This window comes from Gekko japonicus, unplaced genomic scaffold (genome assembly GCF_001447785.1).
Source record: "Gekko japonicus isolate JY-2015 unplaced genomic scaffold, Gekko_japonicus_V1.1 scaffold1193, whole genome shotgun sequence".
Lineage (NCBI taxonomy): Eukaryota > Metazoa > Chordata > Lepidosauria > Squamata > Gekkonidae > Gekko > Gekko japonicus.
Genome location: NW_015164222.1, coordinates 150,405 through 170,199, shown reverse-complemented (window position 1 = coordinate 170,199; position 19,795 = coordinate 150,405). Strand labels below are relative to the sequence as shown.

At 47.8% G+C, this 19,795-nt stretch overlaps 1 protein-coding gene across 2 annotated transcripts in view; it reads right to left on the bottom strand.

The window, feature by feature from the left end:
• LOC107108144 overlaps nt 1-19,784 on the bottom strand; it is a 43,233-nt gene extending 23,449 nt beyond the window's left edge. For both annotated transcript variants that reach the window (XM_015408544.1, XM_015408545.1), the window contains exons 1-5: nt 16,510-19,784; nt 14,307-14,394; nt 3,736-3,800; nt 2,495-2,766; nt 591-751 (exon numbers count right to left, since the gene is read on the bottom strand). In XM_015408544.1, the coding sequence (XP_015264030.1) occupies nt 591-751; nt 2,495-2,766; nt 3,736-3,800; nt 14,307-14,394; nt 16,510-19,756 (3,833 nt within the window). In that variant the 5' untranslated portion in view covers nt 19,757-19,784. The remainder of the gene's footprint in view (nt 1-590; nt 752-2,494; nt 2,767-3,735; nt 3,801-14,306; nt 14,395-16,509) is intronic.
• Nucleotides 19,785-19,795: the final 11 nt, after the last annotated feature.

Below are 19,795 nucleotides of genomic sequence, written 5' to 3'. Positions count from 1 at the left end.
AAGGTCACCCAGCAGCTGTATGTGGAAGAGGGGGAAATCAAACCCGGTTCTCCAGATTAGAGTCCGCCACTCAACCACTACACCAAACTGGCTCTCATTTAGTTCAGCGGGTCACAGTGACAGGATTTGTCTATGGTAATTTTTGGTAGACTGGTTGGGATGCTCTGTTTATTCATAAATGTTTATTATGTACTTATTTGATTTATGTATACTTCACCCCCTTTGACAAAAGGCACTCAAAGTGGGCATGCAACCAAGTGAAAAGTTATCACACATAAGAAAACATTAAAGACATCAACATTAAAAAGTAAATGTGTTTGCATCATGGAATATACCTGTTTTTTCGAGACTATATATAAACAGAGGAATCCATGTTTTGTGCCAAAAAAGTGAGAGTTTTTTAGGCTAGGGGTAATCTTTCACATCATAATATGAAGGATTTAGATTTGTTAGCCATGATGGCTAAATGAAAACCTCCACACTCGTGGCCTTTGAGAACCAATTGTTGGTGCTTGTATTGGCCTGAGTCGTTCAGTGCTAGAACGGGAGCATCTGTTGTGGCTTTTGAGATTTGAAAAACCAGAACTTACTTGGCACTAACATCCCGTACTTCTTGTAGGCGGGAGAAAAGCCACTGTTTGTCTTGATTTGTCAGGACTGCTTGGAGTTCCGAGGAGCGCTGGAAATGATCCACGGCCACATTTAAACTCCGTAGGTATGAAGCCTCTGATGCAATCAGTTCAAACTTGGCCTGCACATGAACAAAAGGGGAACTGAACTTCAGAGCATGTCTTGAAGCAATGAATTGTTTGGAACAGAGGAAGATGGAAAAGGAAATCCTCCACAACAAAAAGGGAGGCTATAGTTGCTCTTCTTGGTATCTGTTCACAGAGCATCAGAAGAGATGCCTGGAGTGCCAAAATAATCCATCAAAACTTGCAGATGGAGAATCACCCTCAATCACTAACCCCCCAAAAAAGTGTTAAAAGTACCTCGATGTACAGACCTGGATGTCTGTTCAAGCCTGCCCAGAATGAGGGCTATATGCTGCTAGCGTTTTAAATTCCCACCCCCAATTTGTTCTTTTCTAACTTCTTCACTTGAATTTACCACATTTCGGTTACTTCAACCAATTTATTGGCATCACATCGCTGTTTTCTGTGTACTCTGTACCAAACTGTAGTCCTATGGACAGCAAGAACACTTACTTGGGAGGAAGTTTGATGGAACGCAGTGAATTTTCTTTGTAAGCATGCATAGATTTAGGCTGTAATTTTATGTAGCATAGTTTTTGGTACCGTGGGATTGCCAGCCTCCAGGTGGAGTCCGGAGATCTCCAGGGATTGCAACTGATTTTGAGACAATAGAGATCAGTTCCTCTGGAGAAAATGGCAGCTTGGGAGGGTGGACGCTAGGGCATGGGTGTCGAACTCATTTGTTATGAGGGCTGTATCTGACATAAATGAGACCTTTTGGGGCTGGGCCATGTGTGTCATAAAATGTAATACCAGGTAGCAGAGATATATACTTCATAAAGGACACAAACACAAAAGGTTTTTTTGACTTAAAATAAAAACATGCTTAAAACATTAGCACTCTTGCAATATTTTGTCTATTTAACAGTGTCTGATAACTGACAACTCTTGCTCTGAATTATTGCATCAAAATGTCTGTGCTGTTGCAATCCTGAGTATGCTGTTCAGGTGAGCATCTGTAAGCTGCAAACCTATGATGACACAGCAGCAGCAGAACTGGAAGAAGAAGCAGAAGACAGCCAGTTCCACTGCGGGCCTAATAGAAGCCCTCTGGGGACCTGATCCAGCCCTCAGGCCGCATGTTTGACACTCCTGCGCTAGGGCATAACACCCCAATGAAGTCCCTGCCTTCCCAGGTTCCATCCCCAAATATCCAGGAATTTCCAACCCAAAGTTGGCAGCCCTATAGTATGCTATTGAGTTTTTCTTTTAGCTTAATGACGCACACTGGATCAATCCCACTTCCAGTCCTCCTTCTCTTTTCTTAGCTCTTTTTGCACACCTTGCTGTTCTTCTGTCTAGTCAGACCAGGGCAACTCATCAGAGATATTTCTGCAGCCTTGCGCCTCTGTTTTAGGGGCTTTATCACCACATGCAGCGCAAAATGTATATGTAATTTATGTAATACGACATAGACTTTTCATTGCTATTGTACTGATTTATCAAAATATTCTACCAGTGTACTCTACTTGTAGCCTTAGACCCAGTGATGCACAAGTGGAAACATTTAGGACAGTTGCACTTGCTCAAGGCCATGTGCAACACCCAGCACTTTCCTCCCATATATTACACTTTTCAGAAGTATGTTGCATGTGATCTTGCACAAGTGCAGATGCAATAAGCTTGGCTTAGTGCAAGCAGTTATTGCAGGGTTTTTTTCTTGCATTTCTTCTTGTGCAGGAGCTCTAGTGAAAGCCTACATTTTGTGCTGAATGTAACTCGTAATCTTTATTTGATACCTCCTGCAACTTCTGCTCTTCACGAGTCATGCTTAGCAGCATGGTGCTCCCTCGGACCATGGGGATGTCCTGCCAGAGGGATGCGCTGGATGAGACGGACAGGCGTTGTAGGCAGGAATCTTGGGAATAGGGTGCTTTCCTTCTTAATTTTGGGGAGTTTCGAGATCCTGGGGATGCAAGCTCAAGTTCTTCGGACAAGGAATCTGCTCTTTTCTGGTTTTGAATGGCCTTGTTCAGTGCAACATCACTGTATTCCTGATAGAGCAGCTGTGCTGTGAAGAAAAAAAAATAAAATCTTATGTGTTCTGAAGCAATGGGGCTTCCATGTGGCAAATTTCCCTGCAGCTATGCTGCAAATTTGGTGCCTCTACCTCAAACCCCACCCCAGACCACTGAATATACCCCAGGATCAGGGCCGGCTCACCTGCTAGGCGAACTAGGCCCTTAAGGTGCCAAACTCCCCTCCATCTGGTCTGGGGGCAGTGCGGGCTTGACCTGGGCCAGGATTCCCCTCCCCACCTCTCCAAAGGGGAAGAGAAGTTGGACTTCCTTCTCTCCAGGCCCTGCCTGGAGATTGGCAACCCCATAATTGGGCACGCGCCGGTGGGGGGGGGGCGCCAGAAGGTAGCCCTGCCTAGGGCGCAAAAAAACTTCGGGCCGGCCCTGCCCAGGATAGATTTGCCATTGACTTTAATGGTCCCCATTAAATGGTATAATGGACCCGGGGGTGGGAATGGGATTCCTGAATATTTACCAAATCCAAAATACCATTGGGATTCAGCAATACCGGGAAATACTGATATTTTTGGGGTCCAATATACCCGAATCTGGGGGGGGGGGAGAATTTTTTTCCTTGCACACTCTTAACGTGATACATTGTTAGAATACCAAACCCAGATGTGTTTAATCTGTACAGCTTTTTGCACTCTCTGGAAGATGAACCGATTGAGAAGATGTGAGCAACCAGAAGGAATTCTCCGTGCACATTTTCATAGCAAACAAGTTAAGAAGAGCCCTGCTTGGTCAGGCCAACAGTCCCATCTTCTGCCTTGGGACATGACTACATGTAGTAAATTACCACTTTCCTGCCTCAACCCATATTCTGTGCCAGAAAAGGGACACAGGACTTCTCCATAGGATCGTACTTAATACTCTTCTCAGATTTTCTTCTGTCTCTGTTTTGGAGTCTTCCTTCTCTCTACTCTAATGCCTCCCATGTTTTTTAGCCAAGATACACTTACATGAATTGATCAGTTTGGAGTGCCTTCTCTTGATGTTTTCCACTGTTTCTGCAGATTTCTGCTCTCTTTCGGGGTAAGAAAAATAAGATGATGTGAGTACTATGAAAATGGGTATCTCCATGCTAGATCTAATGAGTTGCACCAGGTTCAAAGGCCTTCTCATAACATAGAGGATGGCAGATTAGAATTCTGAAGTAAAAAGGAACAAACCCCATTTGGGGCCTCTCGATCTAGGAACGTGTTCTTTTACACCCTTCCTTCAAGCAGTTCAGAGCTGCGCACTTCGAAGTTTACCCTTACAAGTATCCTGTGAGGCAATTTAGACCCCTATTTTAAACAAACCTCTATCGAGGTGGGTACTTTGGTCTTTGGTCCTGCTCCATATAGGGTTGCCAGCTATAGGTTGGGAAATACCTGGAGATTTGGGAATGGAGTCCAGGATAGGCAGAGTTTGGGGAGGGGAGGGACCTCAGCAGGGTATAATACCACCGGATCCATCTTCGAGATCAGCTCTTTTATATGGAGGAACTGATGTTGGTCATCTGGAGATCTCCAGGTGCCACTTCCACGGCATTTCGAACACAATGAAAGGCACGTATGTGAGGTAATCCCATGTTTACATACCACATCATCAGTGGACCTCCTGAAGGACTGAGCATCATTTGCATGTGATATGCAAGCATGGCACTAGAAGAAGCCGGCTGGACATATGGTTGGACCAGGACCGTAGTAATCATGTGTGTGGGGTGTGTGTGTGTGTCTTGGACTGAAAACAAAGATTACATCTTAAGTGTGACAAAAACTGGGGGGAAATGGGGGGGGGGAACTCAACCCAGGGTATGACTAAACCATATATATGAAAAAGTACAAATTGTTATTAAGGTGTACACGTGTTAAAACTTTCCTGATTATACTTTCTTTTATACATTTGGACAAAATAATGAAGATGTTTCTCTCCCCCCCCCCTTTATTTTTCTTTGAACAATTTCAGGAAACAACATCTGGTTTAATTATATGGATACTAGAATTCTGTAACAGGTCTTTGAATGTGTGTCTAGAATACATAGATAATAGTGACCATTGAGGAAGGCCCTTAGGGGCCGAAACGCGTATGGTCTTTGGTTGTAAAGTTTTTACCCATCATTTGTATGTAAAGTGGACAAGCTTTTACAGTCTGATTTTAGACAAAGCAATTTTTAATCAGGAAAGTTTTAACACGTGTACACCTTAATAAATATTCGTACTTTTTCATATATATGCTACATCTTAAGTGTGCCAGAAGTGGTTTGATTTATGTTTATTGTCCTGCTTGTTTTACATGTTTATTTGTTTATTGGAAAACTTCAATAAATTATTAATTTTTTAAAAAAAAGTGGTTTGAACACAGAGGTCCTGCCAAAAACAAATGGCTTTGGATTAGGCAAGTCTCCCCTCTGCCGCACATTTGATTCTGACTTGGGCTCAGCTGTAAATAGACCACACCAAACTAAGTTTGAGTCCAGTGGCCCCTTTAAGACCAACAAAAGTTTTATTCAAGGTATAAGCCTAACAGTCTTCCAGGTACAGCAGTATATGGAGAGGAGAGAAGCAGGATAGAAGGACCACAACCAGGTGGGAAAGTGGAAAGGAGGAAGAAGAAGAGATTGGATTTATACCCCGCCCTTCACTACCCAAAGGTGTCTCAGAGCGGCTTACAAACTCCTTTCCCTTCCCCTCCCCTCCCCACAACAGACACCCCGTGAGGTAGGTGGGGCTGAGAGAGCTCTGACAGAAACTGCTCTTTTTCAAGGACAGCTCTTATCAGAACTATGGCTTGCCCAAGGTCATCCAGCCAGGTGCAAGTGGAGGAGTGGGGACAGGGCCGGCTCACCTGCTAGGCGAAGTAGGCATTCGCCTAGAGCGCAGGCTGGCCCTTAGGGTGCCAAACTGGACCTGGGGCCCCCCGCCAAAGCCCCCCCCGCCCCTGCCAAAAGCCCTGCATCTCCCTGACCACCACCGCCACCTCTTTCTCCCTGCTGCCGGGGTCCCCGGGGCCCGGGCTCAAACTTGCTCCTGCTGCTGCTTCGGACCCACCCGGCAACCCGCCTGAAGAGCCTTTCAAAGGAGGCCGCCACCCCGTGGAAAGGAGAGACTACTTGGCTCATGTTTGCAGGACCAGCGCACAACCCATCCCCACCCTGCCGCGGAGCTTCCTGTCCCTTTATGAGGCGAGGGAGTCCCATCCCGCCACATTCGGGGGGGGGGTTGTTCTCGTCTTCGGAGCCAACGCCACTGGGATCCTGTGGCGGGCCAGCCTGGGTCCAGGGAGGTCGGCCGCGGGAGGGGAGGGGCTCTTCCTCGGTGTCTGGAGGGGTCCCGCGCACCTCGGAGACAGGAGGCTTCTTCTGCCCAGGAAAACTGGTGCTGATGATGAGACTCCACCTGGCAAGTCCGAAAGGCCGTGCAGCTCAGAAGAAGGGCCTGCGGCTCGGGGTCTCCAAGCTCCCCCCCCCAGGCCCTCTGTCTGGTCTGGCAAAGGGAGAAGCAAAGGGGGGGAGAGGAAAAGACAGGCAGAGGGAAGGAAGGAAGGAAGGAAGGAAGGGACACTGAAGAAAGAAGGAAAGACAGAAGAGTGGGGGCGAGGGCGCGCTGCAGCGGATCAGGGACCGACGGGGGGGGGGGGGGCGGGAGGGGGGACGGCTGGTCTTTGGGGAGTGCGGGCTTGACCTGGGCCAGGACCCCCCTCCCCACCTCTCCAAAGGGGGAGAGAAGTTGGACTTCCTTCTCTCCAGGCCCTGCCTGGAGATTGGCAAACCCATATTTGGGTACGCGCCAGTGGGGGGGGGGCGCCAGAAGGTAGCCCTGCCAAGGGTGCAAAAAAACCTCGGGCCAGCCCTGAGTGGGGAATCAAATCCAGTTCTCCCAGATTAGAGTCCGCGCACTTAACCACTACACCAAACTGGCTCTCCAGTTTGTCTTGACAATAGTGAAGATCAGCGATGTTAACTGGATGTTATTCAAGGATTCCCTATTCTGAAAGAATTTGCTCATGACCTGCAGGAAGAGACTATAGCACATATTGTATTTGACTGCACATTGAGAGCTGAAGCTAGGAAGAAGCTTCTTTTGCCTTTATTCTATCTCATTCCGGAGTCTAGTATGACAATCGAATCTAAGATTAGTTGGCTTCTTTCAGATTCTGATTGCAATGTTACCTTCTGTACGGCAAAGGTTTTTTGCAACCCTATATTGAGTGTATCTTTGTTCTGTTGTAGTCCATGAGGCTTTTAAGAGTGTAATTAAAGTAAAGTAATAGTGAAGATCAAGCTGGAGAACACAAAGGTCAATGCCATAATTTAAGGCAAACACTGAGTCATCACTCTTCTTTTTTGGTGAATATTGTGTCTGTCTGTGTGTGTGTGTGTGTGTGTGTGTGTATGCCTGGAAGTCACAGTTGACTTCTGGTGACCCAGGAAAACTGGTGCTGATGATAAGACCCCGCCTGGTGAGTCCGAAAGGCCGTGCGGCTCAGAAGAAGGGCCCGGGAAGGAAGGAAGGAAGGAAGGAAGGAAGGAAGGAAGGAAGGAAAAGACACTGAAGAAAGAAGGAAAGACACTGAAGAGTGGTAACTTGGGGGCGAGGGCGCGCTGCAGCGGATCGGGGGCTGACGGGAGGGGAGGCAGCCGAGGGGGGGGGATGGTCTGGGGGGAGTGCGGGCTTGGCCTGGGCCAGGACTCCCCTCCCCACCTCTCCAAAGGGGGAGAGAAGTTGGACTTCCTTCTAGTGTTTCCTGCCTCAACCCATATTCTGTGCCAGAAAAGGGACACTAGAGGGGCTTGGATATTTCAGAAAGGTGGCTTACTATAGCCTGCCTCTGCATCCCAGCCTTGATATTTCTTAGAGGTCTCCCTTCCAAGTACTTGCCAGGGTCAGCCCTGCTTAGCTTCCAAGATCTGACAAGATCAGGGTTGCCTGGAGTCATCAGTTTTCTGTAGTGCTGAAATCAAGTAATTTCAGGTGTTGATGACGTCCCTGCTTCGAATGCAGAAAATGTGTATTCGGGCCTCTTCCACCACCTTTACAATGTTTATCTTTACCTTAGCTTTTCCCCCAAGGTCTCCCGGTAAGTTTAATAGCTGAGCCTAAGAAAGAGTTCGAATCAGTGTGGTTTATTTAGAGCTGGGCCCAATTTAGAATCAAATGTGTGGCAAACGGCTCTCCTAATCCAGAGGCATTTCTCATGAAAGCCCAGTGTTTGAGATGTTCTCATGTGTGGACTAGGACACAAGATGAAAAGCAGTGGCACAGCAATATGTATAAACAAGGGAAAAATGTATGTATAAACTTTTGAAGTGAGGTTCCAAGAAATGATTGCTTTTCCATTGGGAATCACTGAGGATTGCTGTATCTGAATATACTTTGTGGATGTTTCACATATATTTATGAAATGTTGAATCCAGAATGATTCTTGAAAAAATTATTGAAATGGATTTATAACTGGAGGTCCGTTGAGTCAGCTGGCAGAAACACTATCACATCCTTACAGTTCAAGGACTCTTTTTGAAATACTTATTACAAAACTTTACCTGTGAATTTCTACCTGTTCATTTAATTGTGTCATAGGAAAATTTGTTCTGAGTAAGTGCATATGTTATATCTATAAAATCTATCAAAACTTGTCTTTTGGTGGTTGAATTTGGGCTCATGCCCAATTTGGGCACATGGACTGGCAGTTCGTGTGGCTTGGTGTGAAGCATATGCTGTGTGGTCATGGAGTCAGAGAGCATTTTGCTACCTGAAATCTGTAAGCAATTTCACCCCAAGCCTGGTGATCAGCTCTCCTTTATTAGTGACTCAGCAAGAACAAAAAGCGAAAAGCCAGTGCAACTGCCCTGTTTAAATAGCATGCGACTCCACCCACTTCCCCAAGCAACTACCAACGACAGGCCACTGTCAGAACCATTAATTCTTCATTGGCCTCCAGAGTCCTGGTGAGCTATTGTTCTAGAGCTCCAAGCTCAGCCAGTCTCTGGTAGAAACAGTCCTGGAATGTTCCAGTCCCAATACATAACATTCCTACTAGTCTTGTTCATGAATGTAGGATAGAATGTTTTAAGCCCGTGTCATGAGAGGGTGCAAAATGGTCGAGCTAAGCCTGGAAAATACTTATCACTTCCTGATTCTTTCAGGCCAATCACTTCATTTCATCAAGACTTCAAGATCTGGTCTACGATACTTGCTAAAAAAAAATAAATCTGTAAATCTAGCAGGAAACTGGCTTGCTCCCGTATAGATAAGGAAAGCCACACAGCAGAGCCACCCACAGATGAAGTAGAACTCTCTACCTGAAATGCAGAGATATTCATGGCCAGTAGGGTCCAGGAAAGATATTGTAAGTCACATGATAACAACAGCCTCACTGAGACTAAGCAGGTCTTGGATGGGAGATCTGGAAATACCATGTATGCCTCCTTGAGCTCCATCATGGAAGAAACACAGGAAGTAAATATATAATAAAAAGAATAGGGGTAATCCCTCCGTCTGAGTGTTCTCAGGGAGGATCTTTTAGTTGTCAGGTAGGGAGGCCAGCCTCCAGGTGGGACCTGGGGACCCCCCGGAATTCCATCTCCCAACTACAGAGATCAGTTCCCCTGGAGAAAATGGATGCTCTGCAGGGTGGATTCTATGGCATTGTACCCTATTGAGATCTGTACCCTCCACAGGCTTCACCCCCAAATCTCCAAGACTTTCCCAACCTGGATCTCGCAACCCTACCTCCCACCCCCCACCAGTGCCTGGGGATGTGGCAACCCTTGCGGCAGGTGGAATCCCTGATAATTGTGCCCAGTTGGCTTGGGGGAGGGGGAAGGTGTTACAGCCAGAATTGTGTTTCCCATCCAGATTGATCAAAACAAAACCCAGATAGGGATGCCAGACCCCTGTGGTCTGTGGAGGCCACTGATCAGCTGGTAGCAGGGGACTTACCAGTAGAAAGACAAAGGCCTAGGCCATGTTGCCGGTGTCACACAGGGCATGTCATCATGCCAGTGAGTTCTGGGTAGTGCTCCAGTATTTGGGTAAAATTCTATGGTAGAAGCTGGTTTTACCATAGAGTTTTTGCCCAATACCAGGGTATTACCTGAGAGTCACTGGTGTGATGACAGTTCCTGTGCAACGTGAGCAATGTGACCTGAGTCTTTGTCCTAGTAAGTCCCCCCCATCCCCCGCAAGTTGCCAAGAGCGACCTGGCAACCCTAAACCCAGATCATTTTAGTTCTTCAAATAAGTAACTTTAAAAAGCATTAAAAAAAACAATACAAGATGAACCAAAAATAGGAGGGGGGATTTTGCTTGTCCTTAGATAAACCTACTTGAATGGGGTAAGAATAAGCTATTATATTTATACATTTTTTATACTGTATCAAACAGAAGAATCAGAAGTAGGGGCTGTGCATTCGGGTTTCCCGAACCAGAAAAAAAAACCCCAAAAGGGTTTTTTTTCAGCTTTTTGGATACCGAAAAGGCTTCTCTGAGCCTTTTCGGATATCCGGAAACCCCCCCCCCCCAAAAAAAATTGGGTTTATTTGGCTTTTTGGGGGGAATCCCAAAAATGGCTTCTAGGGGGGTTTAAAGAACAGCAGAAAACCTCTTTTCCCCACCATTTCCCCCTCTTTCCTGCCTCTTGCTCCTGTTTCCAGGAGGGAGGGGGAAAGACAGACCTTACAGAAAGCCAATCACTGCAATGCATTTCAAAATGCGTTGCAGCTTGCAACTTTTTGCAAGACTGTTGTTGCTGGCTTCAGTTGTAACTTAAGCCCAGCTACTAGCTTGCTCCTTTCCCAGGGAAGGAGCACTGGTGGCCAATAGGAATTTGGCATCTGCTCTCTGGCCAATCATAGAAGGTTGTTCCTTTTTGAAATCCTTCTGTGTATGCCCAGACAGCATAAAAGCAGACTCTCTGGCTGGCTGACTCCATCCTCTTCCTGGTTCCTGCTGCTGCTGGTGAGACAGAGAGCTTGGCTTGGAGATTGTGCGTGGCTGGCCTCTGCTGCCCCTGCTCCTTGAGCCTCCTTTCCTCACAGTGCTGCCTGCCTTGTGGACTACGTCGGATCAAGACTGTGAAGACTTCAGACTGGTTTGAAGTACTAGGGCACTTAAAAAAATTCTTTATTCCTTGTGGGTTGGTGGGTTGGGGCCTGGTGGGGGGAGTAGGCCTCTCAGGCTTCTTTCTGGGGGTTTTTTGTGGGGGGGATTCTTCTTGCAAGGCTAGGTTAGACTCTACTGAAAGAAACAAAAAGGAGTTGGCTGGCCAGCCCACTCCTCCGGTTTCTCTGGGCTCCAGCAGGCCTCCTGAGGGACAGGAGGAGAGGCTGAGAGAGGAGGAAGAGATGGAGGTGGTGCGCCCCAAGCACCTGCCATCTCAACCCCTTCCCCCTGCTCAGCCATCTCTTCCTGCCCTCCAAAGACACGGTGTGTCTGGCCTGAGCTCCTCACAGGAGGCAGCTCCGGGGATGCTCATGGCTGCTTGTCAGCATGGGTGCCCCTTCACCTCTGAAGTCTGGAACCACTTCTGGGTGACAGGGGATCCCCGCTTTGCACAGTGACAGCTGTGTAGGGCCCAGGTAAGTCAAGGGAAGGACATCTCCCATCTCTCGACCTCTGGGCTGTGGAACCATCTGAGGAAGCACCACCAGGCAGTGCGGCTTCAGGGGGAGAGACAGGCTGCTGCTGGGGTGCCCAAGTAGTCACCGCCAGCCAGCCAGGAAGTGAGTCGCACAGTGGCACAGATTCTGGGGGTCACATTGCACTGGTTCTGCTGCTGGTCTGGCTGGCAAACATGCCCCCTCAGTTTATGCTGCAGAGATTCTCTGGTTTGACCTGAGTTCTGTTGGGTTTGGCACTGACTGGCACAGTGGCACAGGTTCTGGAGTCAACATTGCACAGGCTTTGCTGCTGGCCTGGCTGGCAAACATGCCCCCTCTACCATGATCTTTTCCTTGTGTTTCCGCTTGTGCAAGAGTTCTCACACAAGAAGTTTTGCACTGAATTCAACCCTATGTGTAGTGTTGTTTTGGAAACTCCACTGTGCTTAACTGCTTGGTATAAGACGTTGGTCATCAAGTTTTCCAGACCCAGAACCAGCGTTCCCTCTAAGCTGAGTTAGCATGAGCTAGCTCACAATTTTTTAGCTTCCGGCTCACACATTTTTTGTCTTAGCTCAGGAAGGATGGCTCCAGAGCAAACTAATTTATGCAGTAGCCAGATCACTTGCTCACAACTTTAATGCCAGTAGCTCACAAAGTAGAATCTTTGCTCACAAGATGCCACAGCTTAGAGGGAACATTGCAGAACCAGAGGTCATTTCATAGAAAAGAGGTGCAGGAGCTCATTAGCATAACTCATTCGCATATGCCACACCCCCTGGCATCACTGGAAGTGTGTCAGAAGGCAACACCCACTGCTCAGGCTCCACTGGACTGTTTTGGATTGCTAGCTATTGGGGGGGTGGAACGTGCGGATCTGTCCTCGCAGAGGAGGGAGAGCTTGTACCTGAATAAAACTTGATCTTAAAGGTGCCACTGGACTGTTTTGGACCGTGGGGCCGGGGGGGGGGCTCTGCAACTTACCTGGCTGCTTCTTGCTCTGACTGAGGGCTGCTGGGAGCAGGGGGTGGGGCTTGTTGCATGTGCCCGCCCCCTGGGCTCTTTACTGCCGGAGCTCCGCTCCTGTACGCTCCTGCAGGAAATGACCCCTGACCAGAACGCACTTTTAATTCCTAGGAGGTGGTATGGAACTGCTTAACCCACTTGCATGTGATATTGCAGTCACATTGGTGAGAAATAAGGAAGCCAGAGTTATGACCTCACAGATGTTAAAGCGAGAACTGTGAGCTGTGGACCAAGAGAGCCAGGGGACAGGGACCACAAGCTGAGCAGCAGGAAGTGTGTCATAGTGAGGAATCAGTCAAGGTCCTAGTTATGGAGGAGTCTTCTCTGCGACTGATTTTGCCCAACCCTCAGGGAGTTTAGCTCCCCTGCAAAGATTGATAGGAGGTGCAGCACCTTTGCTCTTTGCCCAAGCGCACTGGTAGTAGGACCTTCCAAAAATCAGCCAAAAGGGGAAGGAGGTGTCTGTAGGTGCTCACAACCTGGCAGGTGGTCCTCTGTGACTCACCTGATTTTGCTGTTTATGATGATGGTTGCAAAAACAGTAAGTAATAAGATACATAAAATAAAATAGACTCACCTGGTGGTCATGGCTTATGGGATAGAGATCCCTGGCATAAGAAAATACAGATGGTGGCATTTTTAAATATATTTGTGTGCGTGTGTGTTTGTGTGCTTGTCTCGAAGTCATAGTTGACTTCTGGTGACCCCTACTGGGGGCTTGGATGTTCTTCACAGAGGTGGCTTGATTGGCCTGCCTCTGTGTCCCGCCCCTGGTATTCCTTGGAGGTCGCCCTTCCAAGTACTTGCCAGAGTCAGCCCTGCTTAGCTTCCAAGATCTGATGAGATCAGGCTTGCCTGGGCTATCCAGGTCAAGGTGACGGTGGCATTTTTGATCAAGCTGACAATGTTATAGGAAGGCCAAATCAACAACACTACAAACAACATTTGTAGAGGAACTGATTCATTTATACCATACTAGAATGATGAATTTAGTAATAAGCATCTGCTTCATTTTCACTAAAATGTCTATTGATATACTGGGATTTCTATAATAAAAAGAAGCATTTTGCTTCGTGGCTGACACAATATATTTAGGAAATAGAGCCATAACCAGGTAATTTTGCACCTGAGGCAAGAATATAAAATTGTGCTCCCTATACTTTCATAGTAGTAATTTTGGTTAAAAGGTTAATACATGAATAATAAGAGTAGCAACACGACATTTATGTTGATCATGATATACTTTTTCTGCGCCTCTCAGCTTTGTGCACCGGAGGCAAGGGCCTTACATATGGAATTCACTGCCAAAGGAAGTGGTGGCGGCTACAGGCATGGACAGCTTCAAAAGGGAATTAGATAAGCATATGGAGCAGAGGTTCATCACTGGCTATTAGCCACAAGGTATAGATAGGGGCCACAAGGTATTGAAGGTCAAAGAAGACGGGGACAGCAAAGGATGAGATGGTTAGACAGTGTCATCGATGCAACGAACATGAAATTGAGCAAACTTCAGAGGACGGCGGAAGACCAGAAGGCCTGGCGTGATCTGGTCCATGGGGTCGCAAAGAGTCGGACTTGACTGTGCGACTGAACAACAACAAATAGATAGGGATTCTGGGGCAAGTGATGCTTTGTCTTCTTGGTGCTTGGGGGGGGGGGTCAACACTGGGAGGGCTTCTAATGTCCTGGCCCCACTGGTGGACCTCCTGATGGCACCTGGTATTTCTCGCCACTGTGTCACAGAGTGTTGGACTGGATGGGCCATTGGCCTGATCCAACATTGGCGTCTCTTATGTTCTTATGTACTTGCCATGCACTTGTTACAGCTCTGTCAGAAAGCCCTGGCAGTGTTTGAAGGTCAACAGAAGCAAGCATTTTGCCAGAAGGGGCAAGAAGGAAAGGACCTTACAGGGGGAGACTCACCCGTAAAGAGCTGTATCCGAGTGGTCTGGCGGGTATTTGTGTGAAGGGGCTTCCTCCCTCGGAGGGACGAGAGATGCTATTGCTTCTGCTGCAAATGGAGGTGGAGAAGAGAGGTTTCAGGAAACAAATAGTTCAAATTCATGCAAGTCACTCAAAATGCCTCATCTTTGAGGGGGGTATTTTTCATATGTGCATGTGTGTGAAAGTGTTATGTGTGTGCACCTGGAAGTCATGGCGGCCTCTGGTGACTGAACCCTACCGGGGGCCTGGAGGATATTCAGAGAGGTGGCTGAGTAAAGCCTGCCCCTGCCTCCCACCAAGGAGGTCTCCCATCCAAGTATTTGCCAGAGTCAACCCTGCTTAGCTTCCAAGATCTGACAAGATCGAGCTTGCCTGGGCTATCCAGGTCAGGGCAGAACACCTCATCTTGAACACGACATTTTAGGGGCAGAGTCTACAAACACAATAGTATGTGCAACAATTCTTCATGTGCTGTGTGCAAAGAGGTACACCGCTTCCCTCACAGGACCACTCAGGGCCAAACCAGATGTGACGTTGGCTGATCTGTGAGCAGATTTCTTGGGGGTCTCTCCCCCCTCCCCTGTCTTAAGGGCAGCTCTGGCAAGGGTTCTCCTGCCCTTCTCATGGCTGTTATCTGCCACAGGAGAAGCAGACAGACACCATATTGGTGTGCAGGGCCCATTGAAAACATTTTGCCACCATCATTTGTTGGGTGTCTGCTACCACCTTCCAGTTCCAGCCACGGGGGCATGGCTTGGACCTGGCCGCTGGTGGTACCAGTGACCTCCTGTGCCACTGGTGACTGGGAATGAACTGAGCCCCCCTGCAGAACACTTACACTCTGCTCACTGTGCAACTGCTTAGGTGGCTTGGCCAGAGAATCAGCCCTGCCTGTAAGCCTGTAAGGCAAACAGTCGCTCCAGAGAAGCAATGGAGGTCCAGAAAGTGGCCGGGATGAGTTAAGCTCCTCTTCTTCCCATGCTGTGGCTTTGAGTGGAATCAGATGCCCTCATGGCTGCAGATTTGCTCTTCTTAAAGGTGAGATATTCATTCACATAAGAGTTATTCAGTGGTTGGGATCCCACCAATTTTCCTGCTCACGGTACCCTCCCTCCTTGGTTCTGTCCATATGGGTCCCACCCACAGTCCCCAAAGGACGTTTAGAAAACTAGTAAAGGGCCAAAAGTTAAAAACATCAAAAGTACACACGTTTGTTTCAAAAACATATAGGGCCCAAATAAAGCCTCATAAAATAATCAAAGAGTCCAATTAGACGGCACTTTAGATCTGCGACATGCACGATTCCCTGGTGGATTTAAAAGGCACAACCAGACACAAACATCTGGGAAATGTCCTTGTTCTGTGAACATTGCGTTTTGCCTATCTGGACTTAAATGATAGCACTTTTCGGGCCGACGGGACAACAGTGGATTTTCACCTGTCTGATCGTTCCACCAGCGCACAATCCTCCCATCGGGGTGGTCTGATGTCAGACCATCCCTAACGGGTGCCATTAAAAAAAAAAAACTCTACACATGCGCGGATCAACAAGGACGCGCTGTGACGCCTATGCACCTGTGCAAAACTTTTTTTTAAAAAAAAACCCCTCCGTGGTCGCCTCAGATCTACAAGGACGCACAGTCACACCTTTGCACATGTGCAAAACCTTTTTTAAAAAACACTGCACACAACTCCTTCAGTGGACGCTATGTAGACAATCCACAGCGGAAGCAGCGCGCGATAAGGCGATTCCCCAGTGGGATGTCTGATCATGCAAGGATGGATTAAAAAGATCGGGATCAAATCTGAGCTGGTATAATGGCGGGATTAGCTGCCCGTATGAACACACTCATTGTGACAAATGCACAAAAGGAACTACGTATGATCTGATCCATTTCGGCCCACAAGAGGTCAAGTAATACAGAATACAAGATGCAACAAAGCCCTGTTACACCTGTAAGGCAGTAAACAATTGGTATTGGACCAAAAATGGAATGTTCCAATCTGGAATTGAATGACACACACACACACACACACAAAATTGTTTGTGGGACCACAAATGTATCTGGCCTTGTGTCAGAAGCAATTACATATATTGGAGATAGTAATATTGCCAATATGTACCTTCTAGTTTAGGTCCCAAGATTACAAGTTAAGGGGACAAGGATGCATTTTTACTCACCTAATACATTTTCTGTTGGTATTGAGACTTTCCTCACGCCTTGTCGATGCCAATCTTTGCTTTTCGTTCGGATCTTGGTTAACACCTCTTGCGCCTTTGAGTTGTGCTCTGGATCTTTTGTGTCTGACCGAATAACACTTCTATTCGGACAACTGGTAGATTTCTCCAAGGGTGGGTGCTTGGCTTTCCCTTCCTTCCTCGGGAGCATGGGAGGGACTGGCTCCGCCTCTGGCTTTCCCAAGCCCTTAGAGAGCCTTCCAGTGCCTTCTGTCATCTGCTCCATTATTGCAGAGTTCACCATGTCTATCTTGGCGATGGCCACCTGTTGCTGTGGTGGCCCCTGAGAGATGGCATGTTGCCTGCATGGGTGCCTAGTAGTTGGTGGGGATGGGGGGCCAAGCTGGAGGAAGTGTATTGGGTTGGTGAATGCTAGCATGGGGGGGATCTGCTTGGGCATTCTGCCCTCCACAGCTTCAGGCGTTTCCTGGCTCCCCAGGGAAGGCTGTAAGCTATGGTCTGATGAAGATTTACCTTCATGCTTGTCCGTAATGTAGGCTGTTACTTCAGGAGTACAGGAAGGGTCTAGGGCTGATGGATCGTTTCTCAATGTGGATAAATTGGAATTTGTGTCCAACAGACTGACCCCCGAGTCACTCAGTGTGTTTTCCTGGCCTTGCAGAGCTCCCTCACCCTCCAGCTTGGCCAAATGAACTAGAGTTGATTCTTTTGTTCTTCCATGGGCATTCAAGATCTGGGCATGGCTTTTGGCTTGAAGAACAGACCCTGAGGTCTGGGAGACCAAGTTAGCAGTGGGCAAACTCTTAGGTGTCTGGGCATCACCTGCTAAGCAGTTAGTTGCTGGGCTGGATTCTACTGATTGTAGGACAGACTGGTTGTCATCAGTAGTTGGAAGTAGGTTGGAGGTAGAAGCAAGAGGCAGGGGGTGGAGATCCATGTTAAACCCAAAGACTGGAAGCTGAGGGAGGAAGAGGCTGGTGTCAAGCTCAGGAGCTGAAGCTTCCCTCATCTGTCTGGAGTCAGTTATGAAGGGTTGGATGGACAGATTGGCATTAGGAGTGGGACATACACAAAGACCGGTTTGTGGAAGAGGGTCTGGCATGGACACAAGATGTTTGGCATCATACTCCAGGGGTGGAGAATAGTCAAAAGTGAACAGTTGTTCTAGGAGTTGGCTGGGCCCAGGTTCTAAGGCTAGTGGCGGGACAGGAGCTTCAGTGTCAAGCACGGGAGCTGAAAATGTAGGCAATTCAACAGAAGCGGGCTGAACAGCAAAGAACTGGCCTGTTTGGTTAGAAGAGGGCAGCATTTCTAGGGTTTGAGTGGGATGCTTAGGATCAGGATCAGGATCTGAGGTCTGGGCATGTGAGTTTGCATTGGGCGGAGGGATTCTACACCAGGCAAGCTGTCTGCAATCCTGTGTAAGTGGCGAGGATTGACTGAACTGGCTGGAAACTGCTTCATGGCCCTGTAGTTGATCGAGGATGGGAACTGGGGACGAAGTCTTTGGGAGTTCAGCTCGATGAGTTGCTATGGCAATGGGAGAAGCAGGAATCTCGGAACTGTGCTCCCATTCTGGTCTGTTCTCCTCAAGAACTACAAGACAAGGCGGCTCATCCAGAGTAGTTTCTTGCACTGTGTTAAGTGTCTCTCCTCCCACTTCCTTGCCTAGAAACACAAAGCTCCTCATCGGAGGCTTCAGATGCTGCTGAAATTTCTCCAGATAATTCACATCAGCATCTTGTGCCTGAGGTGACTCTGGATCCCGTGGAGTCAGAGATGAAACAAGGTTTAGTCCTACACTCTCTTTGTCTGCGCTGAGCAGACCCTCACCTGGCGGTGTCGTTTGGAAACTCTTTGGAACAGAACCAGCAGTCTCTCCATGGAAGTCCATACTACTGGTGGTCTTTTTTTGGTGGGTCTGGCTATCTCTAAAGTCACTGCTCAGTACCGAGGCTTTTCTGCAGATCGTGGCACCCAGTGACTCTTGTATGGAATTGGGTTCTCCTTCCACCATAGCATAATCTACTGTGCTGTCTTTGACTCCCTTGCCAGCATCTCCCTGCACTGTATTGGTCACATTCATGGTCCCTGGTGGTGAGGCCAGAATATGGCCTTCATCATCAACAGGGTGATCCACAACCTGAGAATCGTGTACGTCGTGTGGATCAGGAGTGACTGCTAAATCTTCAACAAGCAATGCCATTCCTTCACCACCCAAAGCCCACATACTTTCCCCATCCCCGGCATTTCCCTTGCCCTCATTGCTGCCTCTCTCAGTGGTTTGTTCACCGCCTTCCCCACAGTCAATGTGGTCACATCCACCAGAGTATTCCCATTCTCCGTCGTCAGGCTGTGTCTTTGGGCTGTGGCTCACAAGTGCAGCATTTGCCTTTGTTGTTTGGGTGTGTGGTTCTGATGAAACAGCGGACTCTGGGCAGCCATCCAGCGGGAACAGATCGACGAGAGGGAAGCCCAGTCCTTCGGACTCCACCAAAGGATGGTTCTTGTTGATTTCTGGAAGGACAGAGTCATTTTCCAGAGTGTAAAGTATTTCCATACCAGGTCTGAAAGACTGAACTGGCCTCTCTTTCTGTAACACGTCCCTGGATATGTTCTGTACTTTCACGTCCCACTCCTGATCGCCCTGATCTAACTCTAGCCTCTCCTGCTCTGTTTTCATTGCATTCTCCATTTCTTTCCAGTTCAGACTGTCATCGTCGTCCTCCTCCTCCTCATTCACGTCCTCTAACTCAAGCACTTCCATCTTTACAGGCTCTGGTTTTTCCAGCTCTTTCTGTGTGGATTCTGATTCACTACAATCTGTGTTGCTTTTCACATGTTTAGTTTGGATTTCCTCTTTAGGAGGAGAATGAAGATTGTCTCTTCCTGCATTCTCTTCATTCTCCCAGAGATGGCGGATGCTGGAAATAAACAATTTATTCTCCAAATCTTCCATGTTCTCTTCTGTGTCTGAATGGTTGTTCATTGTTTTGGAGGGTGAAGGAGATAAGGTTATATTAGGCATTGCTTGTGTTTCATCAAAATTTATTCCCCGGCCATTAGAAAGTTCAAAACATTTAGGAGAAGCATAAGATTTAACATCATTCTTTTGTCCTATTAGCTCTATTACTTTCTCCTCATCTCCTGAGGAAAGAATGGACTGTCCTCCACCATCTCTGGGAGACTTTGAAGACATCTCATCGTCACTTCCCCCCATAGCTTTCATTTTCTGAGCAATTCCCTGTTGGGCCTCTCGTTCCCATGA